This window comes from Ambystoma mexicanum, chromosome 1p (assembly GCF_040938575.1).
Source record: "Ambystoma mexicanum isolate Mex_15411 chromosome 1p, UKY_AmexF1_1, whole genome shotgun sequence".
In the NCBI taxonomy this organism is placed as follows: Eukaryota; Metazoa; Chordata; class Amphibia; order Caudata; family Ambystomatidae; genus Ambystoma; species Ambystoma mexicanum.
Genome location: NC_090921.1, coordinates 133,493,897 through 133,521,506, shown reverse-complemented (window position 1 = coordinate 133,521,506; position 27,610 = coordinate 133,493,897). Strand labels below are relative to the sequence as shown.

The window sequence follows — 27,610 nt, the reverse complement described above, 5'->3', positions numbered from 1 at the left end:
CCCTCACTTAAACAAAACATTCAAATAATAATAAAGCAACATAAGATAATAAACAAGAATTTAACAATATCTATATGACCTTCACCTGTCCTGGGAAAATACCTTTTTCCCCATGGTTTCAAAATCACTTCAAAATGTTCAAAGGAAAAGATTCTTGAACAGGTTCTTATCCGTTCCAAGTCAAAAGAAAAGTTGACCACTCTTCTGCATTATTTACTATGAGAACAGTCGCCATCGTCCTACATTATGCCACTACACCAAACCACTTCAATGTAACATCGACTGACAGTTGTATATACCACCACAGTTCAGGTACTTCTGCTTCAGTTTTATATTTCAGAAATTGTAGGCGTTTTCAGACACTTCAACCTCTACAGGTAGGCAAGGAACTCTTCCCTTTGGTGACTTTAAAAAAGGGGGCAGACTCTCGGTCTCGTCTGTCTGACTGCCACAATGGGTAACCTGTCCTTGCCCAGAAGACCGACTTCCTCTCCGCTTCAGCAGCCTTCAGCATTACAGGTTATTTCCCCAATGTTCCTTTCAAGCACCAGTTCCCCATCCCCAGACTTGTTCACACCCCTTCAGCCCCAGTAATTACCCAGAAGTCGTAGTGCCACTCTTTCAGCTTCAGGTAACAATGCCACCCTTCGACTTAAGGCCAGCAGATTGTTGACAACTTCATATTTTATGTGGAGGCATTTAAACAGTACTTGCTTCACTGGAAAAAGGATTTGCCTCTTGGCTTGGGTATAGCTTGTTATTTTCTTCCGTATAGCCACTTCATCAAATAAAGAATGTCAATTCAGAATGTTACAAAGTTTAGTCTTCAAAGTGAAATGATAATTAGGCACACACGACTACTCTTTAAGATATATTTTCAAACTTAAAGACTTACATGAAATTGTATACCCGCACAAGGCCTTAAGAGGCATCTACTGACTTTGTTCATAATCTTAATTGGTCAAACGCAACCTGCCTTTGTGCTCGTTTCACTAGAAATTCTTGCAAGACAGTGGGCCTCATTGCACTGGTAAGGGTACCGGTAATCCCTTGGCGCCCTACTACGAGGTCCCTCAGCGGGTCCCGTCCTTAATGCCTGGTCTGACCAAATGTTAAGGACGGGACCCGCTAAGGGCCTTCAGAGCTAATAACGGTACCGCAAATTGCAGTACCATTATTAGCTCCTTCCCCATTCCCATTGAGCCCTATGGGGGCTCGAATGGGAATGGGGAATGGTATTTGGCATGGGGACTTACTGGGTCCTACAGGGTCGGAATGACCTGGTAAGTCCCCATATCGCCTACCCGGACCCGGTATGCGGTAAGGGAGTGGCCATGCCGCTAATAGCGGCATGGTTACCTCCTACCGTGAAATGAGGTCCAGTATCTCTGCGTTTTTGGAATGGATTCAAACAGCGTTCCTTTTCCACAATTAAAATCCTGCGACCACTCCGGTAATATGAAAAGTGTTTAATAATTAATAGAATGGTCTTTACTTTCAAAGCGAACACTGCGGCTTTCAGAATATTGTGTGCGTATTACATTTTCATTTTTAACGGTATACTTGAAAGTGACGGATAACTTCTACTGCTTTCAACTCTACGCAAGTTGCTTTTGGAGCTGGTTACAATTACTGGCAAGGGTCATTCGTTTTTTCTGAGCACCGAGCTTCACTCACCGGCCTCAGGGACACTGCGGTTGCAGGCTGCTTCGCGCTCCAGATTTCCTCAACCTCTGCTACTTCTTTGAACTCACTTGGGACCCATACCCTTCTCCAGCATGGGTGTCTATGGTCGGCCTACTTACTTGGGCATCTCCTTCACTCCCAAAACCCTTGGCTTGCCTTCATCCTCTGGACTTGTGTTCCAGCATGATCACGATTCTGCAATCCCAGCAACTCAGATCACATAGGGAAAACTTCACTTCAAGCACGTCTTCCTCTGCACAACCTCCGCAACACAGGGTTTGAGAACACATGACTCTCTCAGAACTTGCAGCTGAAATCTGCTGTCTCCACGTTCCGGCATCCTTTCCGTGCTCACACTTCCTCGTGAATTGCCAACCTCGAGCTTTTCTACTACTACTGCCAGCCTTCCAGCTTCTTCCTCTCCTCTCCTGCTGCAGCCTTTTATGCCCCATAGGTTTGACAATTGTCTTCAGCTGTGAGCCATCAGCCTCAATTGCCTGACTTCTGAAAAGGCAATTAATTAGGCTTAATTGTTCCACTGCTACATCTACATGCCTCTTCAGTCATCTTCTTCATCTCAGTCCCACTAGGATTCTGACACACATGTAGTTTGTCTTATCAAAGTTAAGTGTTTTTCCACTTTTTAATTTTTGGCAATTAGCCATTAAAAGGGCAGGATTACGGGGAAAGTTAAAAAGGGGTTCATCCTAGTCTTCTTGGTCTACCCCCTTACCCCTGCTGTGATCCTCCTGCAGTACACCACCCACAGGGTCGGGATCAGGAAGAGTCCGCCTTTTCCCTGGCCCCATGAGGAGGGTCCCAGACCAGGTTTCTCGGGAGAATCCTATCTGATTCTTCACACCACCCCATTCAAATTTGGCAGTCGCAGTATACTGCCCCTTTGAAAAATATGTGTACATTCCTAGTGTGCCAATATAGAATCTTCCATTAAAAATGTTTTTTATTGTTTTATTGGTTAAAAAAAGAAATTTCAACCTTTAACATACACACATTTTGTTAGTCCATTCTCTCTTTGAAGCATCAATGTGGTTCCTCCCAATATCACAGTTCATCACCCTCCATTAACGATGAAAAGATCAATTCTACCAATTTGAGGGTGTCGAGTGTCCAGCCAATTTTGTCTGCCGTCATTAGTCTTTGCCAACACTCCTCTGTAGTCTGAGCTGGACCATGCAGTCGCCCAGATACTTTCTCCTTTGGGGTGAAAGTTTCAGGCAGGACAATGTCAAGTGTATAGTTGTCTAAGATTTCAGGGTTTCCACAGAAGCGGCATCTAGCTTCTTGAGCTGTAATCTGTTTTCTTAGAAACTGTACCTCCATGGATGGCAAGGTGTTAAGCCTACGTCGCATCAACAACTCCCTGTAGCGAGATGAAGGGAACTTTTTCAGGTACGCAGGGGGGGTCATTCAGTTTTTTGCGTTCCCATACGATGATGTGACAGTGTTTGTTCTAGCCCTTCAAAGAATCCGTTTCTACCCATTCTTTCTCTCTAAGAGTTTTCTTAACCTTGTCAGGGTTACTTTCGAGCGTCTCCATTTTGATGTTATAGTACGATAGTGTGCCTTGGCATTTCTGTTTCCAAGTCTGAAAATTATTGTCCCCCTTCTTCACATCTGTGTTTGCCAAGATCTCAAAGGGGATTGGAGGCCTGTCCAGTATAATCTTCAATGCTAGTATATTCCAAATTTGACAATAACAGCATACTACCAGTTTGTACTGTGCTAGTATATTCCTAGTTCTACCACTGCCTCTAGACTAGATTTATGAATTGATCTGTACTGTCCCTGAACTCGATGGGACCTAACAGGGCTGCTGGTACCTTAGTGATGGCTGTCCTTTTAACTCTGTTGTAATGCATGACTACTCCTTCAGTTTAAGGATTTTGAGGTTACAGTCCCAAGTAACCAAGCTGTTGCATTCTTTTTTTAAACTTCTACAATGCTTTATCTCGACTAACAGGTTTTCTCCATGGAATTACATGTGTAATATGTCATCTTAAGTTTCTTAAAACTAACCCTCACCCAACAGTATTTTTTGTCCTACTCCTTACCTTCACCTTTCCAATCCTCAACTCCCAACCGCTGTTGGTTTTAATCATGTTGATATAGTATTTTGAGAATGACTGTGGACAAGCTTTTTGGGGGGCATGCTTCTCCTGCCACGCCGAACCCTCTGTATCCAGTGAAAAAAGTGCCCCAATAATCCTGTGGCCGTAAAAAGGGAGACGGGGGGAGGGGGCAAGGGGGAGTATGAGGGCGATGCAGGGGTCTCCCCCCACTTTTAAATGCATTCAAAAGTGCATTTTAAACTGTGGCTTTTTTGGCTGGGGGATTTCAGGTCAGCAAGTTCTTCAAAACACTAAATACTTGGCTCATCAATAACTTCCATACGAATAAGTCCGTGTTTTTTCGCTTTTCTGCCCACGTTACTGTGCTACTGTTCAAAAACATTATGCCCAAACACTGGCTTCCACATGTTGTAAACCGCTCTGCTGCTCTCAAGCAAGATTTTTACTATAAACAATCAAATAAAAGGATTGTCCCCAGATAATGATTTGGTCTTGCGGTACCAGTATATATTGTTTTTCAATGTGATAATCCACATGCCCTTATGTTGCTGTATTGAACATGGTGTGTCAATTGCTTTTTTACCCTGTTTTCCTAATGGGCAAGGTGTGTTATTGGCATATTGAGGGTTTTACACTTCTCTTGATGCAGGTTAAATGTTTATACAGATGGCTCCCATCAAAAGATGGCACACAAGTGGGCTGTTGCTGGTCCTCCTGGAAGTCCAGCATAGAACAGTCGCAGATTTTTTGTTTGTCCTGTACCTGCTCTTCCCTATTCAGGGAAGTAACCTTATTTCTCCGTCTGTGTAAAGGGCACAGTGCTAGTTTGCACTTTAGGTATCTTAGATATTGTTTTCAGAACACTTCAGAAGTTGTTCCCTCTGCTCCATGGGTCCATTTGATGCCATTTTGGCGACATGTACCTTTTCAGTGACTGACATACTTTCGGTTGTGAGCGCGCTCTGTGCCGTGTAGCCTTTCACAACCCACTCCAGCCCTTTTGTGTGCTGAAGACCTGGGATGCATCTTTGCAACACCATGGGTTCCTTTACCAGTTTGTTGATCTGTGGTTCTTCTCGGGGATTTTGAAGCAAGACTGTTTGAAGTGTCAGAGTAGTAGTTTTACTATTTGGCCAAGTACCTGATGCCCCTACGTTTGTGTGTTTTCATAACCCGAGTCTTACCCAGGGCACTGTGGTTAGCACCCTGTGCGGGGTCTGTGGTCTTTACCAAGAATCACCTTTCCTTTCTGTGGGAGCAATGAAAGACTCTGTCTCATGGTAGCCAGCCTCTTGCTACAACACCATCGCAAGCTTTAGTTTATTCACCTTGGTTTTCGGATTTACTGGCCTCCATAGCATAGGATGCCCTGCACAATTCATTCTCTGGCAAATTTCAGAAACCTTTGTATTTGCTTACTTTGTAGTGTTATGGAGCAGACATGGAGCCATGGGGACCTGTAATTTGACAATGAACAACCCTTTTGCCTTGATCAAGGACAATGAAGATGCATAAGAAAAATGAAATGATATAGCAATTACATTGATCATTTTACAGGATTTGTCACTTGGAACAGCCAGCAGAAAAACCTTTGTGACACAGATATCCATGTCAAAAGCCTTAAAGTGTTTTCTTTTCTGCCCTCCTTCAATTCATGACCAAAACCATTAGAGAAAAAAAAAATAATCTCCATCAAATAGGAGCAATGTGGATAGTAATTACACATCATACATGGACCCTGTTACTATATACTCTTATCAACGCGTGTACTAATATTCAGAAAAAGTGTAATACTAGAGGAAAACCACTAGATGGAGGACTATGCAAAGAATTAATTAAACAGATTCACAAGCTGCATAAACACCAGTTTTGTAAACTTAGTATACTCGCAATTTGACAACCTTGGGATATTTCAAGCCTGTGCAATTCCACTTCAACACCGAATTTACAAAATCAAAACTTGACAATCCATGTGTAGTGACAAAGTCACAGTACCAATATTACAGCTAGCCCCGTCTCGCCTGAGAGGAACAGTGACAGGGCCAGCCCTGAATTATTTATAAACCCCTTGAGAGAGTGACTAAATTGAAGCTACCAGGTCCCAAATAAAAAGGGTATTTGGGACAGCATCACCCACAAGGCATCCAGTTTAGAAATCCAAACCTGGAGCAGAGTGTTGGGCGGATGTAGAGTGTGGGGCACAGACGAAGTGGGCGAAACAGATGATGCTTGTAGAACAGATAAGGTGGTTAGAACAGATGAAATGGGTGGAACGGATGATGAGGGCGTAACATACATACATCGGACGAAGTGCATGAGAAGGAATACATGGAACTGATTGAACAGATAGAGTGCATAGAACCGAAGGAGTACATGCAACGGATGGAAAGCATGGAGCAGATTGAGAGCATGGAATGAACACTGTACAAAAATGATTGGAGTGCATGGAACGGTTGGAGTGCAAGAAACGGTTGGAGTGCAAGAAACGGTTGGAGTGCAAGAAACGGTTGGAGTGCAAGAAACGGTTGGAGTGCAAGAAACGGTTGGAGTGCAAGAAACGGTTGGAGTGCAAGAAACGGTTGGAGTGCCACCATATCTCCACGCTTACTCTCTTCTATACACCACCACTCAAATAGAAGACAGTGATACTATGACACATATGACCTCATACTCTCCATCATCCTAATTAAAAACAGCTGGCTACACACTCGCCAGCCGAGGGATTCTCCTCAGGCCTAACGCAGATAGAATCGGTCTGGATAACACCCTGCCAGAACAAACACATACTCATGATCTACCAACCACCACACCTACCGCTAAGAAGCAGCTATCATACGAATACCACACCTTCTGCACACATATCCAGTGCTCACACGCACCTTATGACTCTCTCTCTCTACTGACTTGAACTACGGTTCCCGAGGGCGTTCAACCTACCAGCGCCTCGAGATCATACCAATGGTACATAAGGCGCTATATAAATGCAAGGTAACATAACATAACATTCCAGTGTGTCAGAAGGATTCACAGAAAACTACGCTATGGGAAAACGATGTATGTGTGGGAAATTACTAGAGGTTTTCCTGTCCGTTGAGTGGTATTTTAACCAAAAGAAACCCACAAAACAAACGTGTGTGGGGTACTGCCAGAAGGCAAGGAAGAGAGAGCAGAAGACAAACAGAAGCAACTGCAGTTGGAAATCAACTGAAAAGAATCCAAGATGGCTGCAAACCCTTTAAAGGCTTCCTTCCCGTGGCTTGTAATAGGAAGCCAATTAACCAATCAATTTAAAGGTTTGCCTCAGCCAATGGAAGAATGGTGAGGGCTTTAAAACGGAGATTGAGACAGCATCTTTTGGGCTGGGAGCTGAGGTAAGGCGTTTGCTGAGTAAGCAGGGTAGCACCCGTGGAGGAAAGCCTCTTGAGCCCAGAAAAAGGGTATATGCCTGTGAGGAAGAGAAGAGAACTGCACCCCAGAAGAAGGGTCTGCACCTGTGAGGGGTTAATGGAGCCCCCTAAACCTCAGAAGAGGCGTATGCTATAGTGAGCGGGAGAAAAACCCCTCCAAACCCCAAAAAGAGGGGGTGCTCCTGTAAGAGATGAGCCTCTGGAAGCTCAGATGAGGGAATAGAATGGAAGAGCCCATTGGGCCTGGAAGAGGGGAATAAGTAATGGAGTGTAGGAGAGCCCCAGTGAAGGGGATGACCCTGTGGGACACTTGACAAAGGGAGGAAGCCCTTTATCATGAGAGAGGCGAGAGGCCATGCATGACTGAATGACCTAAACAGGAGCCTTTACTGACTGGTAATTTCTGAATGCCTTTGTGTTTGCAGTCATTCGTTTAAAATCCTGACCACGTTTCAGAACACATTTTCCAAGAATCTTCATGTTACAGCCAGCCTGAACCAATTTCCAAGCAAAGGTCTTAGGTTTTACTTTTGTTTAATAAAACCATTAAAAGCTTTTTCTGGTGTCAGTAATTACATGTCCCTTCAACCAAGTGACCATATTTACTTTGACAAGCACAGGGTACTCAGTACTTTCAGTATGTTGCCAGTTTGAATACTCTTTGCTCAATGTTCCCAGACCTGGTAGGCACCAACCGTATCAGTTTGCATCATTCCATTACATGGCTAGTTTTATTAATTTATAAAATCAAAGACTATCCCCACTTTACTGCTGCACCTTTCCAGTCTCTCTGTCCCAGTTCCCATGATAACTGTAGATTCCCTATTTTACAATCCCAGTATTTTACCATTTTGTTTCAATTTCCCAGTACACTCGATTACAGCATAATTCCAGTATGTACAAACTCACTGACATTCTTATTAGGGACCGATGTTTGCAATGTCTCGGTATATTGCCAGTTATGTCGCGGTATAATCCCAGTTATAAAATCCCAATAGTACATACACAGTGACACCACAGGATATTCACATTTTCACAATCTCAGTCTATTCCCAGTTCGTACAATATCAATGTATTTCCAGTTTACACCTTCCTGGTTAACTTCCAGTTTGACAATCCCAATAACCTACACAGAAAAAAGAAAAAAAAAATCATACTATGACAGGGTTGGGGAATTGACGGGGACCCCCCCCCACAAACTGGGGTAGACAGCTTACCAGTGTGCTTTGTTTGCTATTGTTATTACGGTCAATCATGCAACACCTTCCAGCCTCTTTTCTGGGCAGTGTTCTCTTCTGCCCTTTACAGAACCACAACGTCCATAATCCAAGATGGCGGCAAACACCATGAGTGGATTGGAAAAGACACCAAACAAGATACTCCCGTTCACAACTTTCCACTTAACGGCACAAACTGTAGCCTCATACAGCGGATCAAAGGCGAGACAACCAGTGAATTCATACTGATCAATGCGACCAAAACTGCATGAACACAAGCGAGATAAAGGGGGCAAGGCCAAAGTTATGTGTTTTTTTAAAAACCATGTACAATTACAACTATTAAAACCCACACCCGGGGAAAAAACTAGAACTAGATTGGTCAGGTGAAGCAGGAAACCAATGGGAACAGTTGGAACCAAAGAACCAGAAGGTCATGAATATAAAAGACCTGCATTCACAAGGAAGAGGGAAATCTGTTTGGGTAAGGTCAGGAAGTGTGATATTGGACCAAGCGACAAGCCAGTAGGTGGAACTGAGTGCTAAGAAGTCAGTGGACCCATTGGATAAGAGTGAGGGTAAGGTAATAGATATGAGAGAGTAGTGGCAAGTGCGAAAGGTTGAAATTGTAGTTTAGAGAGTTTATGATAGAGTGGGCGATAAAAAGGAGAGTTGTGAGGGATAGGGAAGAGCAGAAAAACAGAGATTGGACTACAATATTGAAAGAGTTAAAGTGGAAGGGAGAAGAGACCGATGCAGAGAGGGAACTTGGAGACAGAAGGAAGTAGCAGGAGAAGAGGTGTAGAGAAAGGGGAGGAGTGTGAAGAGCAGGGGGCAGATGAGTGAGACAGGAGGGAGATTGATGGAAGAATGAGTGCCAGGATAAAGAGAGGGAGAGAAAGAACCTAGGAAGACCAGAGGTAGGGGAAAGACAGTGAGGATGAGAGAGTAAGAGAAGAAGGGAAAAAGTAAGCACAGCGAGGAGCGAGACATAAAATGAGACAAAGTGTTTGATGGGATAAGTGCCATTTTGAACATCATTAAATGCACTGTGGGGCATCTGGAGATTAGGGAGTCCTTAGAAAGCCCCAGAGAGTAAAATAGATAAGGCCTCAGACTTTAGATCCTCACAATCAGATTACGATAGCTTAGGGAAGGGTGGGGGGCTACACTGGGGTTAGCGCGGGCTAGGACGGAGGGAGCCAATGGGAGGTTGAGGGATCGGTCAGGGATGTAGGAACTGAACTAGAAACAAAATAAAATCCCTTGAACTATTGAAGCCGTCCGTGACAATACCCAGTTCTGCAGTTTAAACTGAAGACCAAATGAATCTCTATGCCCATACAACATAATGGCATGCAGTGTAATGAAAGTTGGAACCCATCACACAGACCTGGCTTTACACCAACACAAAGTCTAACAGAAGGTAAAAAGAGATACTGTGTTGGCACCAACAAAATTTAAAGTAAGGCATTTCCACTCATAAATACCTCATAAAATGTTCACTGGAGCCATTGACCAGGTGTCCCCACAAGATGAATAAAAAGGAATCAGGCAGTTCGGCAAGTAGTCTTACATACATTACAATATTCAATAAAACAGATTTTTCTGAGCTAGAAAAGTGAATACTGCAATGACAATAGTTTTCCAATGCATTTCACCCATTATAAAGGCATGGAAAAGATACATTTATGAAATGCTTACAATGTGCACTGATTCATACCAGGAATTAACTAGACAAAACAACATTCTTTACAGGAAATGGTTTCAGAATTATAAACTGTACCTGCTGGTGCCAGTGCCAGTAGATGTGCCAGTTCCAAATATGTTCATATCTTGAATCCTGCCTGGAGCTCTGGGGGTAGTGCAATAATCTGCCACTTGGCTGCTACCTGTAAATATAGATACAATGTTTCAGAAAAAATATGGCTATTTTGCTGGCCTCAAATGAAAAATGTACAATGTTGTCTTTTGAGCAAAGTAGGCAGTGTGGTGGGCAGTTCACACATAATTTAAGACATCAAAATTATTTTTAAAAAATGTATTCAATATATAGAAATGCAAAAAAAACTTTAATCCTAACTTGAAATGACTAACTGCCATAAAAAAAAAATCAAACTTAAAACGGGAAAAGTACGAGTTACTGGTTTCTTAATTTCTAAAAATTAAAGTCAAAAGGTATGCAATTGTGTTGCTCAAGGTTTTTTCAGAAGCTCACAATCAACCTCTTATAGCATTAGAAGGAATCAGTCTCTCAGAGGTTTGATATCTACCTCTTGTGGCATTAGTAAGATTCTTTGCTTTAAGAACAGCTTGCACAGTTATCAAAGTTATGCCTCTCTCTGGTCAGTATGTGGCCCTGCCGACACACATGGCTCAGCAACAGGTATCTGGGTCCTTGTGACTGATGTGCCAAGGGGTCTAAAACATCACTGGGTCAGCCATCCTTCGTCTGACTCCATATAGGCACTGCTGATCGAGTGCAACCCTCTATTCCTTAACCTTTACCCATATTGATGGGAAATGTTCCTCTCTTGATCAGGGTCATGATGAGTCTGAAGGATTTTAGCCCTCACCTAGCTTCCCATCGGTCTCTCTGATTTGGATCCAATTAAATGAGTCACACAATGTAGAAATGCCTGGTGACGTCACACACTCCCTTGTACACACACCTGACAATACTGCCACTCCTGCCTGTGCCCACCATGCCCAAAACTCTAGAATCACTATAGCTTGCCCCGCTCCCTGTCCCATCTCATTCCCCCTTCACACTCCGGCACTCACGTGGGCCCCCTGATGACTCGCGTGCACATGCATGCCTCACCTGCAACAGAACGCTCTCCAGGTTGCGTCCTTTCTTGCATTGGCAGCTTCCGTGGTAACTAGGTTATCGGCGGAACGCTACTATGCTTCCACGTCGCGTGACCAGCGCTGTATGCTCACGTGACCCGGAAATCCACTCACGGGAGGCGGCAGCACGTCATGTGATGGGAAGTAATGCCAGAACCGCAAATATTTAAACGCGGCTTTCCGTGTACTTGCTGCTTCACAGCTGTTCATTGCAACCTGTTTGGCGTTACGCGTTCGTTTGGATTTCTTGACTCTTTTGGACCTCGGCTTGTTTACTTGGACTTCGTTTGGATTATCTTACTGGCTTTGTTACATTGGAGTTCCCTGTTGTTTGAACTTGGACTGCTCTTTGGACTGCAACACGGATTACCCTTTTGCATCTGGCTTTCTTGGGAACTTTTTGCTTCAAGCTCCAGTGTTACCAAATCACGTTCTTGTCATCAGGTGGTGCTCACGCCATTCTTGAGACTAGTGTCTATCTGCCCACGTGAGACCCGGACCCCTACCTCATAGGTTCATTGCCTTTCTCCTGATCCCTCTGGTAAGACCTCTTCACGTTATTTTGGTACTGTCATTTGCTTGGTACTTAATCAGTATTTTCTTGCAGCGGATTGGAGTCGCAGAGGTTCACGGTTCCGGAGTTGACCATCTCCACCTGTGGCCTCAATGGTCGCACAGGGAGTGACTTTGAGTTCTCTGTGTGGCATTTGGGGACAGAGGACTCTTCTGCCTACACGACATTCAAGTCTTAACAGGTGAGCCATTTCGGATTTTCCATTTTTGAGTACGCCAGTCGGTTTCCAGTCCCTCTCCTCCTTAATATCTTGGTCGGTCTCTCAGTAAGTCGGTGTCCGTCTTTCTCTCTTGCACTTCCTCCCAAGCAGATTTCTCTATACCTCTTTGGTATTGAATTGCAACCTGTCCAAGAGACAGTGAAATACAGAACCACTAAACTCATCCGGCAAAGCATTGTTAGAACACTAGTTTGGGCTTGTGCCCAGTGGTTTGGCCTTCATTGCAAAAGTTGATATGGGCATTTCGGCACAGACAAAACAAGTTAAAACACTTTGCTAGAAATGAAACATGTACATACCAAAATCTATGGCAGAATTGGTACTTTATCTGGATGAAGATCTCTATGGGCCACATTGAGGTCCTGTCCTCCTTCCCACAGTTCACCCATTCGTATATGGTCAAACACCATATACATGTTTAAGAAGGACAAGGAAATTATAGAGGACAAGATGTAGTGTATGTTTTACATCAAAGCAAATTATCAGAAATTCCGCACCCCAGAAGTGCACCGAAAGTGCTGTTGTGTTGTGGACCCTGCTCCTGCATCCTACTCTAAGGATCTTGCTGCTGTGCTACTGGTTTCCAAACACACACGCTAGCGTATGCGCATGAGGAAGCATAATCGCTGTGAAACATTGGACCACAGTACCTAGAGTAAATATTCTGGCTTTTGAACTACTCTTCAACTCGTTACTTGTTTCACCTATTTTTCCTCTCCGTGACTTTGAACTGTGTTTTGTGTTTGTGGGCTGGACGACGAGTCGTCATACTGGCAGCCACGTAATTTATGTACCAAATCTTCTCTTTTGAAGATTCATTGCAGTGACTGTGGACTCCGCCCCCACGACTCCTGCCTCTCACCCAGCCTACTTAGCACCAGGGAAGCGCGCACCCGTGCACGCACCCCGGAAGTGCACCGAAAGTGCTTTTGTGCTGTGGACCCTGCTCCTTAATCCTCCTCCAAGAACCTTGCTGCTGTGCTACTGGTTTCCAAACACTGAGACGCTAGCGTATGCGCAAGAGGAAGCATAATCGCTGTGAAACATTGGACCACGATACCCAGAGTAAATAATCTGGCTTTTAACTACTCATTAATTGTTTCACCTATTTTTGCTCTCCGTGACTCTCCATGACTTTGGACTATGTTTTTTGTTTGTGGGCTGGACTACGAGTCATCATACTGGCAACCACATAATTCACATACTGAATCTCTTTTGCAGATTCATTGCAGTGACTGTGGACTCCGCCCCCACGCCTCCCGCCTATCACCCAGCCTACTTAGCACCAGGGGCGCACACACCCCAGAAGTGCACCGAAAGTGCTGTTGTGCTGTGGACGGAGGATGAGCGGTGAGGTAAAGTATTTATTCCAAACTGTATTGGGATTTCTCTCAATACCGAGTTGCTGGGTTGTTGTGCGAACCCTGCATTTTGAGCAAATAGCTTAAAGAAGTATGCAATGTATCGTGACCTATAATCCCGAGTGATTGTGTGCATTTTGAGTTATTAATTGTACTAGATAACAGTCCATAAAGTATATATTAATTACTGACACATTATCTAAGGTTATAGGGGTCGTACTAAGATCATAATCGGGGACCCTAACTGAGTGTGACAGATTTGCGTGCTAAGAAAAATGGCTACGCAACTAATAAGCAGGAAAGTGTGCAACGCAACAATAAAAACATTACCGCTTTTGGGAGTTGATATCTCTCAAGACAATCAGGATATTTGCATCTACCCTGATGCAGAGCTAGAGATGAGTAAATCTATTTTTAATCTCTCTAGTGAAATGGATAGGGAGGGGTCAAGAACCCCCGAATCAGGGATCAAAGTTCTGAAGATTTGCAGGAAGAGGAATCTTCACAAAGACAAAAGATTAGCCACTCTAACACAAATGGTCCTGGATGTGATGAGGCAGACTTATCCTCTGCATCCTCAAAACCATCCTTGGATTTGGCTGCTCCATTCCAAAATGGTTTTCTTAGCGTTCAAGACACTTAAGTCCATTAATTCTGTGGACATTAATGTGATTACCTCTGATGTCTCAATGATGGCACCAGCAGTTAAATTAGAATTGGGCAAGCGTACAAGACTATCTTTTGGTCCCTCTACCCCGGTAAATGCTGCCCGTAATATAACGTGCATCTTTTCAATACCCTCCCTTCAATTGGCTCATTTGCTGCCAATCATGTTTTTGGGTGCAATGATAATTTTCCTTTGCCATCGGCCCCTTCCTTTACATATCAGCAAACTGATTCTCAGGGTACCATAAACGGGGCTTCATCATTCCTGCACCAACATAATGCATTTGACACATCAGAAGAAGTAGGACAGTGGTCTAGTTAAGCAAGAAGCCATACCCACTGCTTCCCTGACAAGTTCACCAATTCCGGATGAGACTGACCCGACTCCAGATGAGACTGATCACTTTGAGAGATCATTACCAGTGATGTCGGGAATATTAAATCTCTTAGATAAAGGGCATGAGCTCACTCACCTGGAAGTGAGGGAGCTCAAGAAAATCTCTTCAGAAGCACAATTAAAGGTTAATGGGGTGGAAGGATTTTTAGTGGGTAGGGCTAGCGGCTCTGATAAAGATTTGAGGGCCGGCCTAGGTTCCACTAAACAATTCCAATTCCATTGCACCCAGACTATAGATGGTGTAATTGGTCAACTATTACCAGAGTTGAGAAGGGATTTGATATATAAACCATCTTTTGCAGAAAAACTTGTGGCAAAGGGCCAACCGAGACTTTCAACAGACAGAAGAAATATTGACTGCTATAGAGAGTCTATCGGCCAAAGTAATGAATCTGGAATATGGTATATCAAATGTAGCAGCTTATATCCATCTAAGTGCAGGATTGGGGGGTCCTATCCAGATCCCAGAAAGTGAACTGCGTAAGCAAGATTCACCCGACAGCCCATCGGCCCTTGCTTACATTCTTGAAAGGGAGGAGAACATTAAGCAAATAGCACAGCCGGTAACAAAAGATCTTTTAAAGCAACCTATTAGTATTCTGAGGGCTATTGTTTGTCTAGGCGCCAAACGAGACTAGCATTGAGGGCCAAAAATAGGATGCTGAAGAAAACGCAGAAAATAAATCCTGCATTAAATACAAAAAGTATAAAAAAGGAAAATGTATTGCCAAATGAAGTAGCTCTCCCAGATCTTACTGAATTAAATGCGGAGAATCGGGTGGCTCTCCAGCTTCAGAACGATGATCAAGAGAGCAAATCCAGTACTTAGGCTTTGCAAAATAAAAAAAATAAAAAATAAAAATAATGAGGAAACTAAATTAAACTAGGGTTAAGTGGGATCACATTCACATGGGTTTGGAGGGGCATATTCATCCTCAGGAATACAAAGAGAAGAAAGTAAAGAGATAAAGTAATCTCAACTGTCATCCTTTTATCGGGTGATAGAGAAATCAACATCTAGGCAGTCTACCCCCTTAGTAGCTTTAGGCCAAGAGGCGATTATACCAAATTCCATCACACAACCATTAAAATTGGGACTCAAATAACAACAAAATGATGGAAATCGATCTCTCTCACCTAGAGTGTAGCAACGAAGGAAGAGAAGGCCACGACCTCCCTTAACTAGCCAAAGTTTATCTCTGAGGCTAAGATGTGGAACACTGTACCTATAGTGGCATTGGCCCAAAATTCCTCAAGAGGGGGGAGGGAAAGACCTGGATTTAAGAAATATAAAAACAACTATGATGGAGCTGTTCACTGGAAAATATGGCCAGAAATCTGAGGACTTCTCTAGTTAAAATTTTTGCCACCCTATAATAAGAACTGAGCATGGTAGGTCACAAATCAGGATTGCCTACTGCTCCCAGTCGTAGAATTGTTCAAGAAGGAACAAAGGTGCATCCAATAGTTAATGAGCCTAGGTTCCCAAACAAAGAACTTGCTCCGACATTGGTTAAGAACTCCACATCTCAGTTTGTGGATCTAGGGGAGAAAAATCCTGTAATCTACGAAACATCATAAAAATAACAATGTTGGAGTTACTCCTAGGACATCTAGGGCAAAAATCTGACGAGACTACCATTAAGAACACTCGAATTTTAACATTGACAATTGCGAATAAGGAGAGTTTAGCTCACTCTATGCCTGCTTCTAGTGATAGTCTCAGGGATGGTCAAGAAGCCAGCAATGAGAAGACTCTTGTGGCAAAACTAAAAACTCAAACAGGGGAGCAACTAGAGGAGGGACATCTAGAGAGAAGACACTTAGAAAATAGTCCTCAATATCCCACCTTTGTAAAGGATAGTGACTTGAGGAATGTTAGGTGGCGCACATTAACATTCCCGGACCTCCCTAGCATGTTGCTATACAATCTCTGCGACATTGGGGGTCCCTCATCCTTATATCGGTCCCTCATCCTAACTTTGTTCAATGAAATCCCTAGGTTAAGGCAGATTTCAGCCGATTTAAAATTAGTGGACTTCGTACATCCTACAAGATATGATTATGTGTGCATTGTTCCAAACTCTCACAAGGTTTTTGACATAATCTTGCAGGAAAGTCAACAATTTAATGGGATATGACATACTTATTTTTAGTGAAGGTCTATCTCAGGGAAGGGGTTGGGAAGAAGGGGGGAGTGGACTACAAACTAAGGAGCATGAACAGTCAGATTTTAACATGCGACAACCATTAACAATGGGTGTGGACCAACAGGAATGGAGATGGTTTGCCCACATTGAGGGACTCCATATCTCAAATTAAATCATTGAATCAAAAACGTTAGTCCTCCCAAAGAAAGCACATACTGGAATAATCTCTCATGGAATTCTAGGGGCCATTCAAATTTTTTGACCTCTGGAGCACTATGTGAGAAATGTAAAACTTTCCAGCTGATTTGCATTCAAGAGCCCTGGATGACCACCCCATTAAAAATAGATGGCTTTAGTAGTATACACCAGCTTGCTAGGTGATGCACAAGATGGAGACCAGCTGGAGGGCTGGTAATTGCAATTAAGATCACAGTAGGAATACAAATCGTTGAAACATTCGATGTGATATGATATGGCATTTGTAACGCGCCTATACACAAGTGTTTCAAGACGCGACGAGGCGGGGGGGGACAAGGGGAAGACACAGCGATCCTACTAGGCCAGGTATCATTCAGACCGCGCAGGGGTAGGGGAAGGGAAAAGTGCAAGGGGAGGGGGAAGTGCAGTACAAGTAAGTAGAATAAAAATAAATTAATAAATAGGGCCAGCTGGTGGCAAGTGCAAGGCAAGTGCTGGGAAGGGGGGGCTGTAGGGATACAGAGACAGTCCCGCAGTGCAGGGGATGCGATGCCAGGGAGGCAGTGCAAGTGGAGGGTGGCTGGGCCCAGGACCAAGGTCAGTGAGAGTGGCCCAGTTGCAGATTCAGTGCAATTTCAGTGTAGAATTTAGCAGGGGAGAGGGACAGAGAAAGCAGAAGCAAAGAGGAAGGTTTTGAGGTGCTTCCGGAACCGGAGATGGTTCTCCTCAAGTTTCAGGGAGGCAGGAAGGCTGTTCCAGAGGGAGGCCCCTGCCGCGGAGAGAGATCTACCCCCAGCTCGTTGCTTTGAGAAGCGGTTGACCCTGAGGGAGTTGGAGACGGATGAGCGAAGGGCTCGGGAAGGAAGATATTTAGGGAGAGAGAGTTGAAGGTATTTTGGCCCCAGGCCCCAGAAGTCCTTGTGGATAATGCAGAGGGTTTTGAACTTAATCCTCGCAGCCACTGGAAGCCAGTGTAGAGATTTCAGTCCTGGAGAGATACGGTCCCTGGGCTTGAGGCCAAGGACAAGTCTCGCAGTTCTGTTCTGGATGAGTTGCAGAGGGCGGAGAGTGGAGGCAGGCAGATTAAGATAGAGGCTGTTACAGTAGTCCAGCTTCGAGAGAACCAGGGCTCGGGAGACAGTGAGCTTCTGGGGGAAGGAGAGGAAGGGAAGAATACCTCTGAGGAGGTGCAGCTGGTACTGTGACTTCTTAGAGACGTCAGATATGTGAGGAGAGAAGGAGAGTGTAGAGTCGAAGATGACCCCAAGGTTTTTAGCCTTGCAGATAGGAGCTGGAAGAGGGGCAAGAGAGGCCGGCCAGAGAGCTGCAGGGAAGGAGGGAGTGGGTGTGCCAATGAGTAGAATCTCAGTCTTACTGGCATTAAGGCAGAGGTCATTGGCGGCACACCATTCCTGGATAGCAGACAGACAGTCAGAGATGAGGGAAGGAGAGGAGGCGGCCGAGGGGAGCCTGAAAATGAGCTGGGTATCGTCCGCATAGCACTGAAAGTTGTGGCAGAGGGTGGCGATGCAGTGGGCAAGGAGTGACAGGTACTGGTTGAAAAGCCAGGGAGAGAGATTAGATCCCTGGAGAACACCACAGGTGGAGAAGAAGACGTCAGAGAGGAAGGACCCAAGTTGGACCTGGGAGGGTCGATTGGAAAGGAAAGAAGTCAGCCACGCCAGAGCCTGACCAGTGATACTCAGGTTATCACGGGGACGGTTGAGCAGGATGGCATGGTTGACAGTATCAAAGGCAGAAGAGAGATCGAGCAAAATGAGAACACAAGGAGTGTTAGAATCAAGGTTGGAGAGCAAGTCTTCACGGATGTTCAGGAGAGCAGTTTCCGTGCTTCTGGCAGCTCTGAAGCCAGACTGATGGTCATGAAGGCTACCAACAGATTCAGCATGGAGGTTAAGCTGGGAGATGGCCAGTTTCTCCAGGAGCTTGCCCAGGACGGGAGTGATGGAGATTGGGCGATAGTTAGCCGGGCAGGAGGGGTCGGAAGAGGGTTTCTTAAGAAGAGGGTGCACAAGGGAGTGCTTGAGGGGGGATGGGAAAACTCCAGAGGCGAAGGAGTGGTTGCAAAAGTCAGCCAGGGCGGGAGCCAGGGAGTCGATGTGGTCCTTGATAGTTTTGGAGGAACAGGGCTGAACCTGTTTAGACGAGACTTTCATAGATCGGACTTGTCTTGAGACCCCGTCAGCAGAAAAAAGGGGAAAGGCAGAGAAGGAGGAAGGAGGGGTGGCTGCAGAAGGGCCAGAGGAAGAGCAGGGAAGAGAGGGAGGGAGGTGATAGGAGGAGAGTGAGGACAGGATGTCCTGAGTTTTAGAGATGAAGTGAGAGGCCAGTGCCGTGCAGAGGGCCTGGGAGGGGCCAGGAGAGGTAGAGACTGCAGCAGGGTTGGCAAGCTCCTTGCAGATTTTAAAGAGTTCAGCCGAGTTGTTAAATGCCGCAGAGATGCGGGCTTGGATAAGGGCTCTCTTCTTGATGAGAACAGAGACGGTATTGCCTTTGGAGCAGGCGGCAGGCCAGTTTGTCAGAGGATGAACACGAAGCACGCCATTTCCTCTCTGCCACCCTGCACTTGTGTTTAAGGGTGACGAGATCCGAGTCATACCAGGAGTTACATTTGGCTTTGGGCTTCAGGCGGATTCTCATGACAGGGGCAAGGATATCAAGAGTATCAGATATAGCAGAGTGGAGCATGGAGAGGGCTGTGTCAGGGTGGGAGTCAGCCGAAGGGGGGGGGGAGGGGGGGGCGGTCGAGACGGTGGCAGCGAAAGCCTCAACTGACACGCACTTCATGGGTCGGATGGCCGAGAAGGTGGGTGGCGATGATGAGGGTGGCTTTGCCTGAGGGGTAGGGAGGGTGAGGTGGGAGGATAGGAGAAAGTGATCGCTCCAGGAGAGAGGAATGGAAAGAGAGACGGAGAGGGGAAGGTCAGAAGAGATCAGAGAATCAAGAGTGTGCCCTGCAGAATGAGTAGGCCCAGATGGGAGAATATAGCGTGAGAGAGAGTCGCAGAGGTCACGAAAGAGTCCAGTGGGGGGACAGGAGGCATCCAGGTGGATGTTGAAGTCACCAAGAAAGAGGAGTTGAGTGGTAGCGGACAGGAGTGAGGAGAAGTCAGCCCACTCAGAGAGGAAGGAGGAAATTTGACCAGGTGGCCGATAGATGGTAGCCACGGTAAGGGAATGGCTGGGAGAGAGAGAGAGAGACGGCAGACAAGACATTCAAAAGAGGAGTAGGTCTGCGTAGGAATGACAGTGGCAGGAATCCACTCAGGGAAGATAAGGGCAACCCCCCCCCAGCACGGTTAGGCCTGGGAACGGAGAGGATCATGTAACCATCAGGTAGGAGTGTGTCAAAGCTAGTGACAGAGCTGGCTGTGAACCATGTCTCAGTGAGACCGAGGACGTCAAGGATGTAATTTGGGGAGTACAGGCATCGGTTTTGGAAACATTTAACGGATATTCAGCATTTTTAATTTTAGTTATTAACATCTATTGGAACCCCCTCAGTTGGCTTAGGAGAGTTACTAGCAAGACTTAATGCCTGTTTAATGACCATGTTACTCAAATATAGAGGATTGCATATCATTGTTGCGATGGACCTGAATTCAGAAGTAAAATATGGCCTGGGTATGGCAAAAAAAGATGGGTTCAACCACATTTCGCGGTGTGGATAACACTGGGGCGATAGAAGCAGACCCCTTCTGTACCACTCAGAAAACAATTCAAGGCCAGATGTGGCGAAATTTATTTGAATCCTAGGGATTAATCTACGCAAATGTTTTATTCGGCTCCTCTACAGATGAGTTTACATGGACAAACGGCCAAGCAAAATCTTTCCTGTCCCGGCTCCCTTTTGAAGCAGATGTGGCTACATCGCATGGAGGAAGGGTATGTGAGGAACCTGAAGGTGTCTCACCCGCTGGTTTCCGGAGATCTGTCGTCCAGGTGGCCAGGACACGGCCATCGCTATTCGATCCAGTTCCTAGGGGTGGACCAGTGGGGAAGGATCACCTGGGCAAGGGGTCTTCAGGGAGTGGAAGTGGGACACCAAGGGTTGAGATGCGGTATCTCCTTCCCTGTAACACCTTGTCCCCATCCTACCCTGTAGGATATTTAGAAGCTCCTCCCTGCGCGCCCCTTTTCCTACACAAACACTTTCTTACATGGTAACAGACAACAGACTAACCAGAGCCCTTGACTTGACATGTAAATCGTGTTAGTGTCAGGCAACTGACAATATACACACACACACCTGCCAGTCCTTTTCCTTTGCTACAGGGATAAAAGGCGGAGCATGAAAGCACACTTTAAGCAAGGCCGAACACACGAGGAGACAGCTACACCACACCGGTAGTAAAAAAGGGAGGAGAAAAGCAATGAGACCTTAAAGGATGACGAAGGGGGAATTGCCCTTGCCCTTTTCAGATCAGACCGCGCGAAGCCTCCGAAAGGGAAATCATAAGACCGGGAGTTAGAGTTGGCGTGCGGAGCAGCAGATGTCAATGGTGCACGGGGGCCTCTCACATTGATCACACAGGCACAGAGGCAAGCTGGCTACTGTGGTTCTATCCTTGACTCCAGAAAACAAACAAGTCAACGGGTTCAGCACAGCCAGTGAGTAAGAGGAAACTGATAGAAAACCAAACTGTGTTGAGCCCAAGTTGCAAGTAGCAAAGTTTTTGAACGCAAGGAATTTACAAGAAGAACTTGTCTGTATGTTTGAACTTTAAAGAAGGCCCAGTTGAGGTCCAGGCTGCACATGGGCGCTCATTCGAAAGGCTCTGACCGCGACCTGTTTTTGAAACTACAGGAACCAGAAGGCCCTAGGAAAGGGTGGCGTGAGGCCTCCAAATGGTCCTATAAGGGTCACGTCAAATCCCTTGTACAATCGAAAGTCTCTGACCCATTGCCAGAGAAAAACTAGGGGAAGGAACCCAGCTTTCCACTACGATTGTGAACTGTGACAATTGGCAAATGTGAATCCAACAGAGGATTGCCGAAAGTAAGATAGGAGAAAGAAACCATGCGTTCTGATGAAACTGGGCAATACATTAACTGTGTTGAAGAAAGGCGGTAGTGAGCCCGACTGAGGGAGGCCCACTTTTGAAAGGAGGATCTGAGGCCGGTGGATGGAGATCCTTGCAGCGAAGAGCAATCACCCAAGGTGCAAGATCACAGAACTTTTGTTTGTTATTTTGAATCAGCAAACCTTCTAAGGCAAGAGACTTTTGCAGGAAAGAGACTTAGCCTCTGAAGGGGTTTTGATATTGTTGAACTGAACTGTAAACCTCGTGCTGTCGAGGCCCAGGAGTGTGCTGTCCTCGAGAGTCCCGCCTTATCCCGTGCTTTAGACGTGGGGAAGGGAGACCCAGCCATACCATCCTGACTTATCATTTTGCAAACACTTCTTTCTTTTCTGGTAAACATGATCCCACATTCTTTTTGTAATTTAGTAAGGATTGGCAATAGTTTATATTTTTAGTAAATGCCCTTTTTATTTGACAAGACGCCACTAGGACTGCCTTATTATTTGATGGTCATAGCTTGCTACCATCGTAGATTTAGGTTTAGATCAGGTGTTTATCGCACCCATTTATACAGTTCAATAAACATCCTTGAATTGTGATCACTTATGTCTGTTTTTACTGTTGACACCATGAGATCCTTACATATGACACCATGCATGTGATAGACTGATCTTGATTTCGATATGTTGTTTTGAACTCTACTTAAGTTATGTTGATATTTACTATTCTTTTGTCTGCGTTTCAGGGTACTACTCAGTTTCCCAATTGCAGCAAGGGAGCTGCCATTCGCCTTGAAAGGAGGATCCGTGCCCGGCGGATGGAGATCCTTGGGGCAAAGAGCAGCAGATAGAGGAGTTGGAAAGAGGAAGACAGAAAATGGTAGAAGTGAATCAAATTTGGGACGGGCCAATACAGCCCTTGCATCTTGGGGTGTCTATAACAGAATACATTTAGAAGGCTGGTTAGGTTGCCAAAGCAAAACTGAAAAGAAGAGAGGACAGTGGACACCCCTGGCTGGTGGCTCCTTCTAGAGTGAAAGATTCAGACAGACATCCGTTAATGTATACACATGCTTCTGCGGCCTGGGATAATGCTTTAATCATCCTCCACATCCCACTGCCAAAGCCATAGCAGTTTAGTATTGGACAATGGAAATCAGTTGAAATGCTTTCTAGACGTCAATAAGAATTCTGGATTTCAGGGTCATGTTTCTGCAAACGTGCTGGATGTCAAAAAACAAACTGGTATTGTAGGCTCCCTCATGCCCAAGGATAAAGCCCAATTGGTCAGGCTTTACTATATACTTTCCCTACAGCAGTGAGGCAGCTGGCTTTCACCTCCAGGAGGAGAGAGCAATTGTGAAAATGAAGACAGAAAATGGAAGTACCAATAACATTTGGGATGGGGCCAATACAGCCCTTGCAGTTTGGGGTGTCTATAAAGGGTAAAATATAGAACACCGGTTACATCACCTAGAATGAGCTTATCTCTGCGGCACAGCTCACCAATACAATTACCAACGTTGGGGAGCTACACGTGACTGAAACACTCAGTAAGCTTAAAAAAGATGCCCTACTGTACCTGATCCATGGGGTGATGACAACAGGTTGCAAACTGCAGCCAGACATTGCCAGTGCAGGACTATTTGAATTCAGAACTCACAAATACCTGAAGATGTGCAACATAACAGCTGGTCAAGAATCTCGGGAAACGACTCTGGTGTACCTGAAGATCTGTGGCCCTAGAGAGACTTCTGCTGTACAGATGATAGACCTGTGGACATTGAGAGTGCACCTTCAACGGTAAAAGTCAAGGAAAGGCATCTGGGACACCACCAGCAAAATTGTACAAGGTCTGTGGACAGAATGCAATTGGGAATGGGTCATGCACAGAGAAGTGTGTAAGTGCAACAGTCCGGCCAGATACTGTACCCCTGGCCCAGTGATAATTCCCCTCCCCCCCATGCTTGTGGCTAGGAATTGTCTAAATTTGAAGGTTGTGGCCCTTCAACCACATGAGCTGCAATACCTTAACAAGTTAGCAAATGTTCAAGTGTTATCAGTGGGCAACAGGGTCTGCTGGGATGGTTAAGGCAACTGGGATATCGCGGACATGTACACTGTCAGTGATATGAATGAAGATAGGTGTGTAGAGTTGGTTTTGATGCCCACTACAGATATGCATTTTGTCATACAGGCAGTAACTAGTTTAGTTGCTACCAGAGAAGATTGTGGATATCCATAAGAGCTTGCAGGTGTTATAAGTAGTGTATAATAAACAGAAAAAGGGCTTTTAGGTAGCTCATTGTACAGCCACACCGTTTAATGCTAGCAACATTGTGTGTGCTACTAGTAACAAGGTTTCTGTAGAACAGTGTTTCTTCTTGCTAACCGGTCTACTTTCCTGCTGCCGATGGTGCTGCATCGCGCGCCAGACCAATCATTTGTTCTGCATGAGATTGATAAAGAAAAAGGTGCCCTTCAAAACTCTAGAGGGTGTGCATAATGAGAGCTTCTGCTTGGATAGTTTTAGAAGAATATTAAAAGGCAAAAGTTGATGGCTTTGGTTCTACAAATCCGACCCCCACTCCTGTAAAAACAGAAGATATATAATCGATGAAAGACGCCATGATAGTTGTGCAAGAAGTAGTACATGGCCACTGTGTTGTCCGTCATTATCAGGACATTCCTTCCCCGTACAAATGGCAGGAAGGCCTTCAGCGCTAGTCTGATTGCCCTCAGCTCTATAATGTTGATATATAGTTTGGACTCCGCTGGAGACCAACGACCGCTGATTGTCAACTCGTTGGTATCGGGTCACCACCCTTTGAGTGAGGCATCAGTCACTACTGTCATCTCCGGCAATGGTTGCCAAATGGTTCTCCTTTCAAGATGTTCTACCAACAGGCCCACCACTGAAGATCCAGCTAGACTCGGTTTGGGATTTGTAGGAGATCTGACATCCTTCCTGAGAATTGTGACCACTGGGTCCTGAGAGACCACTGGAGGGATCTCATTCTCAGGCGAACCTCTGGCACCAGAAAAAGCAGGATGCCACAAGGCCGAGCAACCTCAGAAAATCGAAGGCCGGTAAATGCTGGGCATTCTTGAATTTGGTCACCATCTGAAGAAGGTCTTGCGTCCTCATCCCTGATGGCGAGGCTTTTCACAGGGATGCATACAGGACTGCTTCGATGAATTGGAGTCTCCGTGATGGTATCATATGGGACTTCTTGAAGTGGAGGGTGAAGCCCAGCCTGTGAAAGGAGTGACCGATGGAGTGGAGATGTTCCAGGGCCTATTCTGGGGAAATGGCACTGACCAGCCAATCATCTCAGAAAGGGTAGACGTGAACCCCCCACCCCTCTCCTGAGACTCACTGCCACAACCGCCATCAGCTTGGGGAAAACCCTCAGGCGGAGGTCAGCCCAAATGACAGAACCCGAAACTGATAATGAGAACCGCCAACGGCGAACCTCAGATACGGTCTGTGCTTGTGATGGATCGGCACATGAAAGTAAGCATCCTGAAGCTGGAGGGCCTGAAGGATCTGAGAAAGGGTTACCATCTTAAACTTGTCCTTCCTGAGGAACTTTCAAGTCTCTTAAATCCAAGATGGGTCTCAATCCTCCGTCATTCTTGGGTATTAGAAAATACAGGGAGTACCAACCCTTGTTCCACTCCGCTACAGGTACTGGTTCTATAGCACCTTTCTCTAGCAGGGCTAAAGTCTCCTGCATAAAGAATGGACCTGGAACCTTGAAAGAGCTGTTCCTCCGTGGATGACTGAGGTTTTTGCAGAAAAGGGAGGCAGTAACCTTGGGCAACTGTTTCCAATGCCCATGCATATGAAGTAACAGCCTGCCATTCTGTCAGATGCGACAACCTGCCTCCTACTGCAGTCTTGTAAATGAAGACCTCAGAGAGGTTTTGGAGCAGCTGACAGTGGCTGAAGTTAAGGCAGCCGCTGCTGTTGCGGTCTTAGTACTTCTTCCACGTACAACGAGGGGGAATCGTCTTTGCCCTCTTTGAGCTGGCTGTCCTCTGCCAAATGTGGAGTAGTGGCAAAAGAACCTACCCCTCCATGATGTACCCGTGGGGCGGTTTGGAGTTTGTCTTCTTGCAGCTCCAAGGGATGTGGTTGCCGCCTTGGAAGTTTGCAGCTTCTACAAACTCTCATTAGCTTTGTTTCCAAATAAATGAGTGCTGTCAAAGGGCATGCTGAGAAGCCTGGTTTGTACGTCTGGGGCAAATCCTGACTTTCTGAAGCAGGCAAACCTGCGCATCACTGTACTAGCCACCATAGCTCTGCTGATACTGTCAACAGAGTCGAGACCAGTCTAGAGGGATTCGCACATTGTCTCTTTCCCATTCTTGACAATGTTAAGGAATCCGTCTCGCTCCTCCACTTCGGGGATATGGTCAGCTGCCATAGAAATGCACTCCCAAGGGGTGTGTGTAAACCTTGCTAGCGTGTATGTAGCATTGGCCGACTTCAAGGCCATACTCCCCAGACGAAAAAAACTTTTTGGCCATGGCGTCATAACGTTTGTCGTCTCTATCCTGTGGTATCGTAGGATAGGCATTTACTACCAGACTTTCTGGTGTTGGATGCTTGGAGAGGTAAAAAGGGTCAGAGCTAGAAACTCTGTACTTAGTCAGCTTTTTATTTACAGCTGGAATAACCTCTGGTGCCTTCCAATTAGTAGCCACACACCTTTGTAAGGCTTGATGAAATGGGAGAATTGGGTCCTCTTGTGGCCCTCTGTCCAATATACCAGTGAGGTTGTCTTGTTCAAAGACAGGTGTAGGTCTTGACCACCCCATGTACTCCATAACCCTTGACATTAAGTGCCTGTATGTCACCTCAGTGTGGTCACCACGGTCTGTTCTTCCAAATTCAACCTCTGGCGAGGTGTTTATTCCACTAGCCTCATGAAGGCATTCTTGCAAGTTTTTCATGTGCAAGTCCTCTGATATCAATGCCTCAGAAACGGATGGTGTCCCATATTGTAACCCAAAGGGTCTCTCTTCATCAAAGGATTCCTCTGCATCTTCATAAATAGAAGAACAAGTTAGTTCTTACCTTGTAACGTTCTTTCGACGGGATGTTCCTCCGACGTATTCCTCATCTTAGATATCTCCTTCCAGCTCTGCTGGCCTCGGAAAATTTTTTCTCTAGAGGGCGCTGCGCGTCGACGTCCTTCGAGTCGATGTCCCTCGACAGCCGCCGTATCGACGTTCAACGTCATCCTGCCTATAAAGGCCGCGCGCAGCGTCCGTTGCTCAGTTCCGTTTTGTAGCCCACAGTATTACTGTCTGGACTAGACTAATCACCCTGAAGGAGCGTAAGCTGCAACAACAAGGGAAGTAGAACTGCGGGGATGGATGGGAGGGTCGATGAGGAATACGTCGGAGGAACATCCCGTCGAAAGAACGTTACAAGGTAAGTAACTTGTTCTTCGAAGGGATTGTGTCCTCCGACGTATTCCTCATCTTAGATAGGCTCCCATAGCAGTATTCTATATTCGGAGGAGGGAGTACTGACTTCACGCTGTCTTCTATTGATGAATAGAATGCAGTACAGCCCTTCCAAACCTAGTCTCTTGACTGGAGGAGGAATCCAGATTGTAAAAACGTGTAAAGGTATGGACAGACGACCATGTAGCGGCCGCACATATGTCTTTAACCGGCACGCCTCTTTTGAGGGCCGATGAAGCTGCAATACCTCTGGTCGAATGAGCTCTAAG

The 27,610-nt window shown here is 45.6% G+C and overlaps 1 protein-coding gene across 3 annotated transcripts in view; it reads right to left on the bottom strand.

The window, feature by feature from the left end:
• Positions 1-27,610, bottom strand: part of AGFG2 (ArfGAP with FG repeats 2) — a 1,592,250-nt gene that overhangs the window by 680,328 nt on the left and 884,312 nt on the right. For all 3 annotated transcript variants that reach the window (XM_069644975.1, XM_069644984.1, XM_069644992.1), the window contains one exon: positions 10,187-10,292. In XM_069644975.1, coding sequence (XP_069501076.1) covers positions 10,187-10,292 — 106 coding nt within the window. The remainder of the gene's footprint in view (positions 1-10,186; positions 10,293-27,610) is intronic.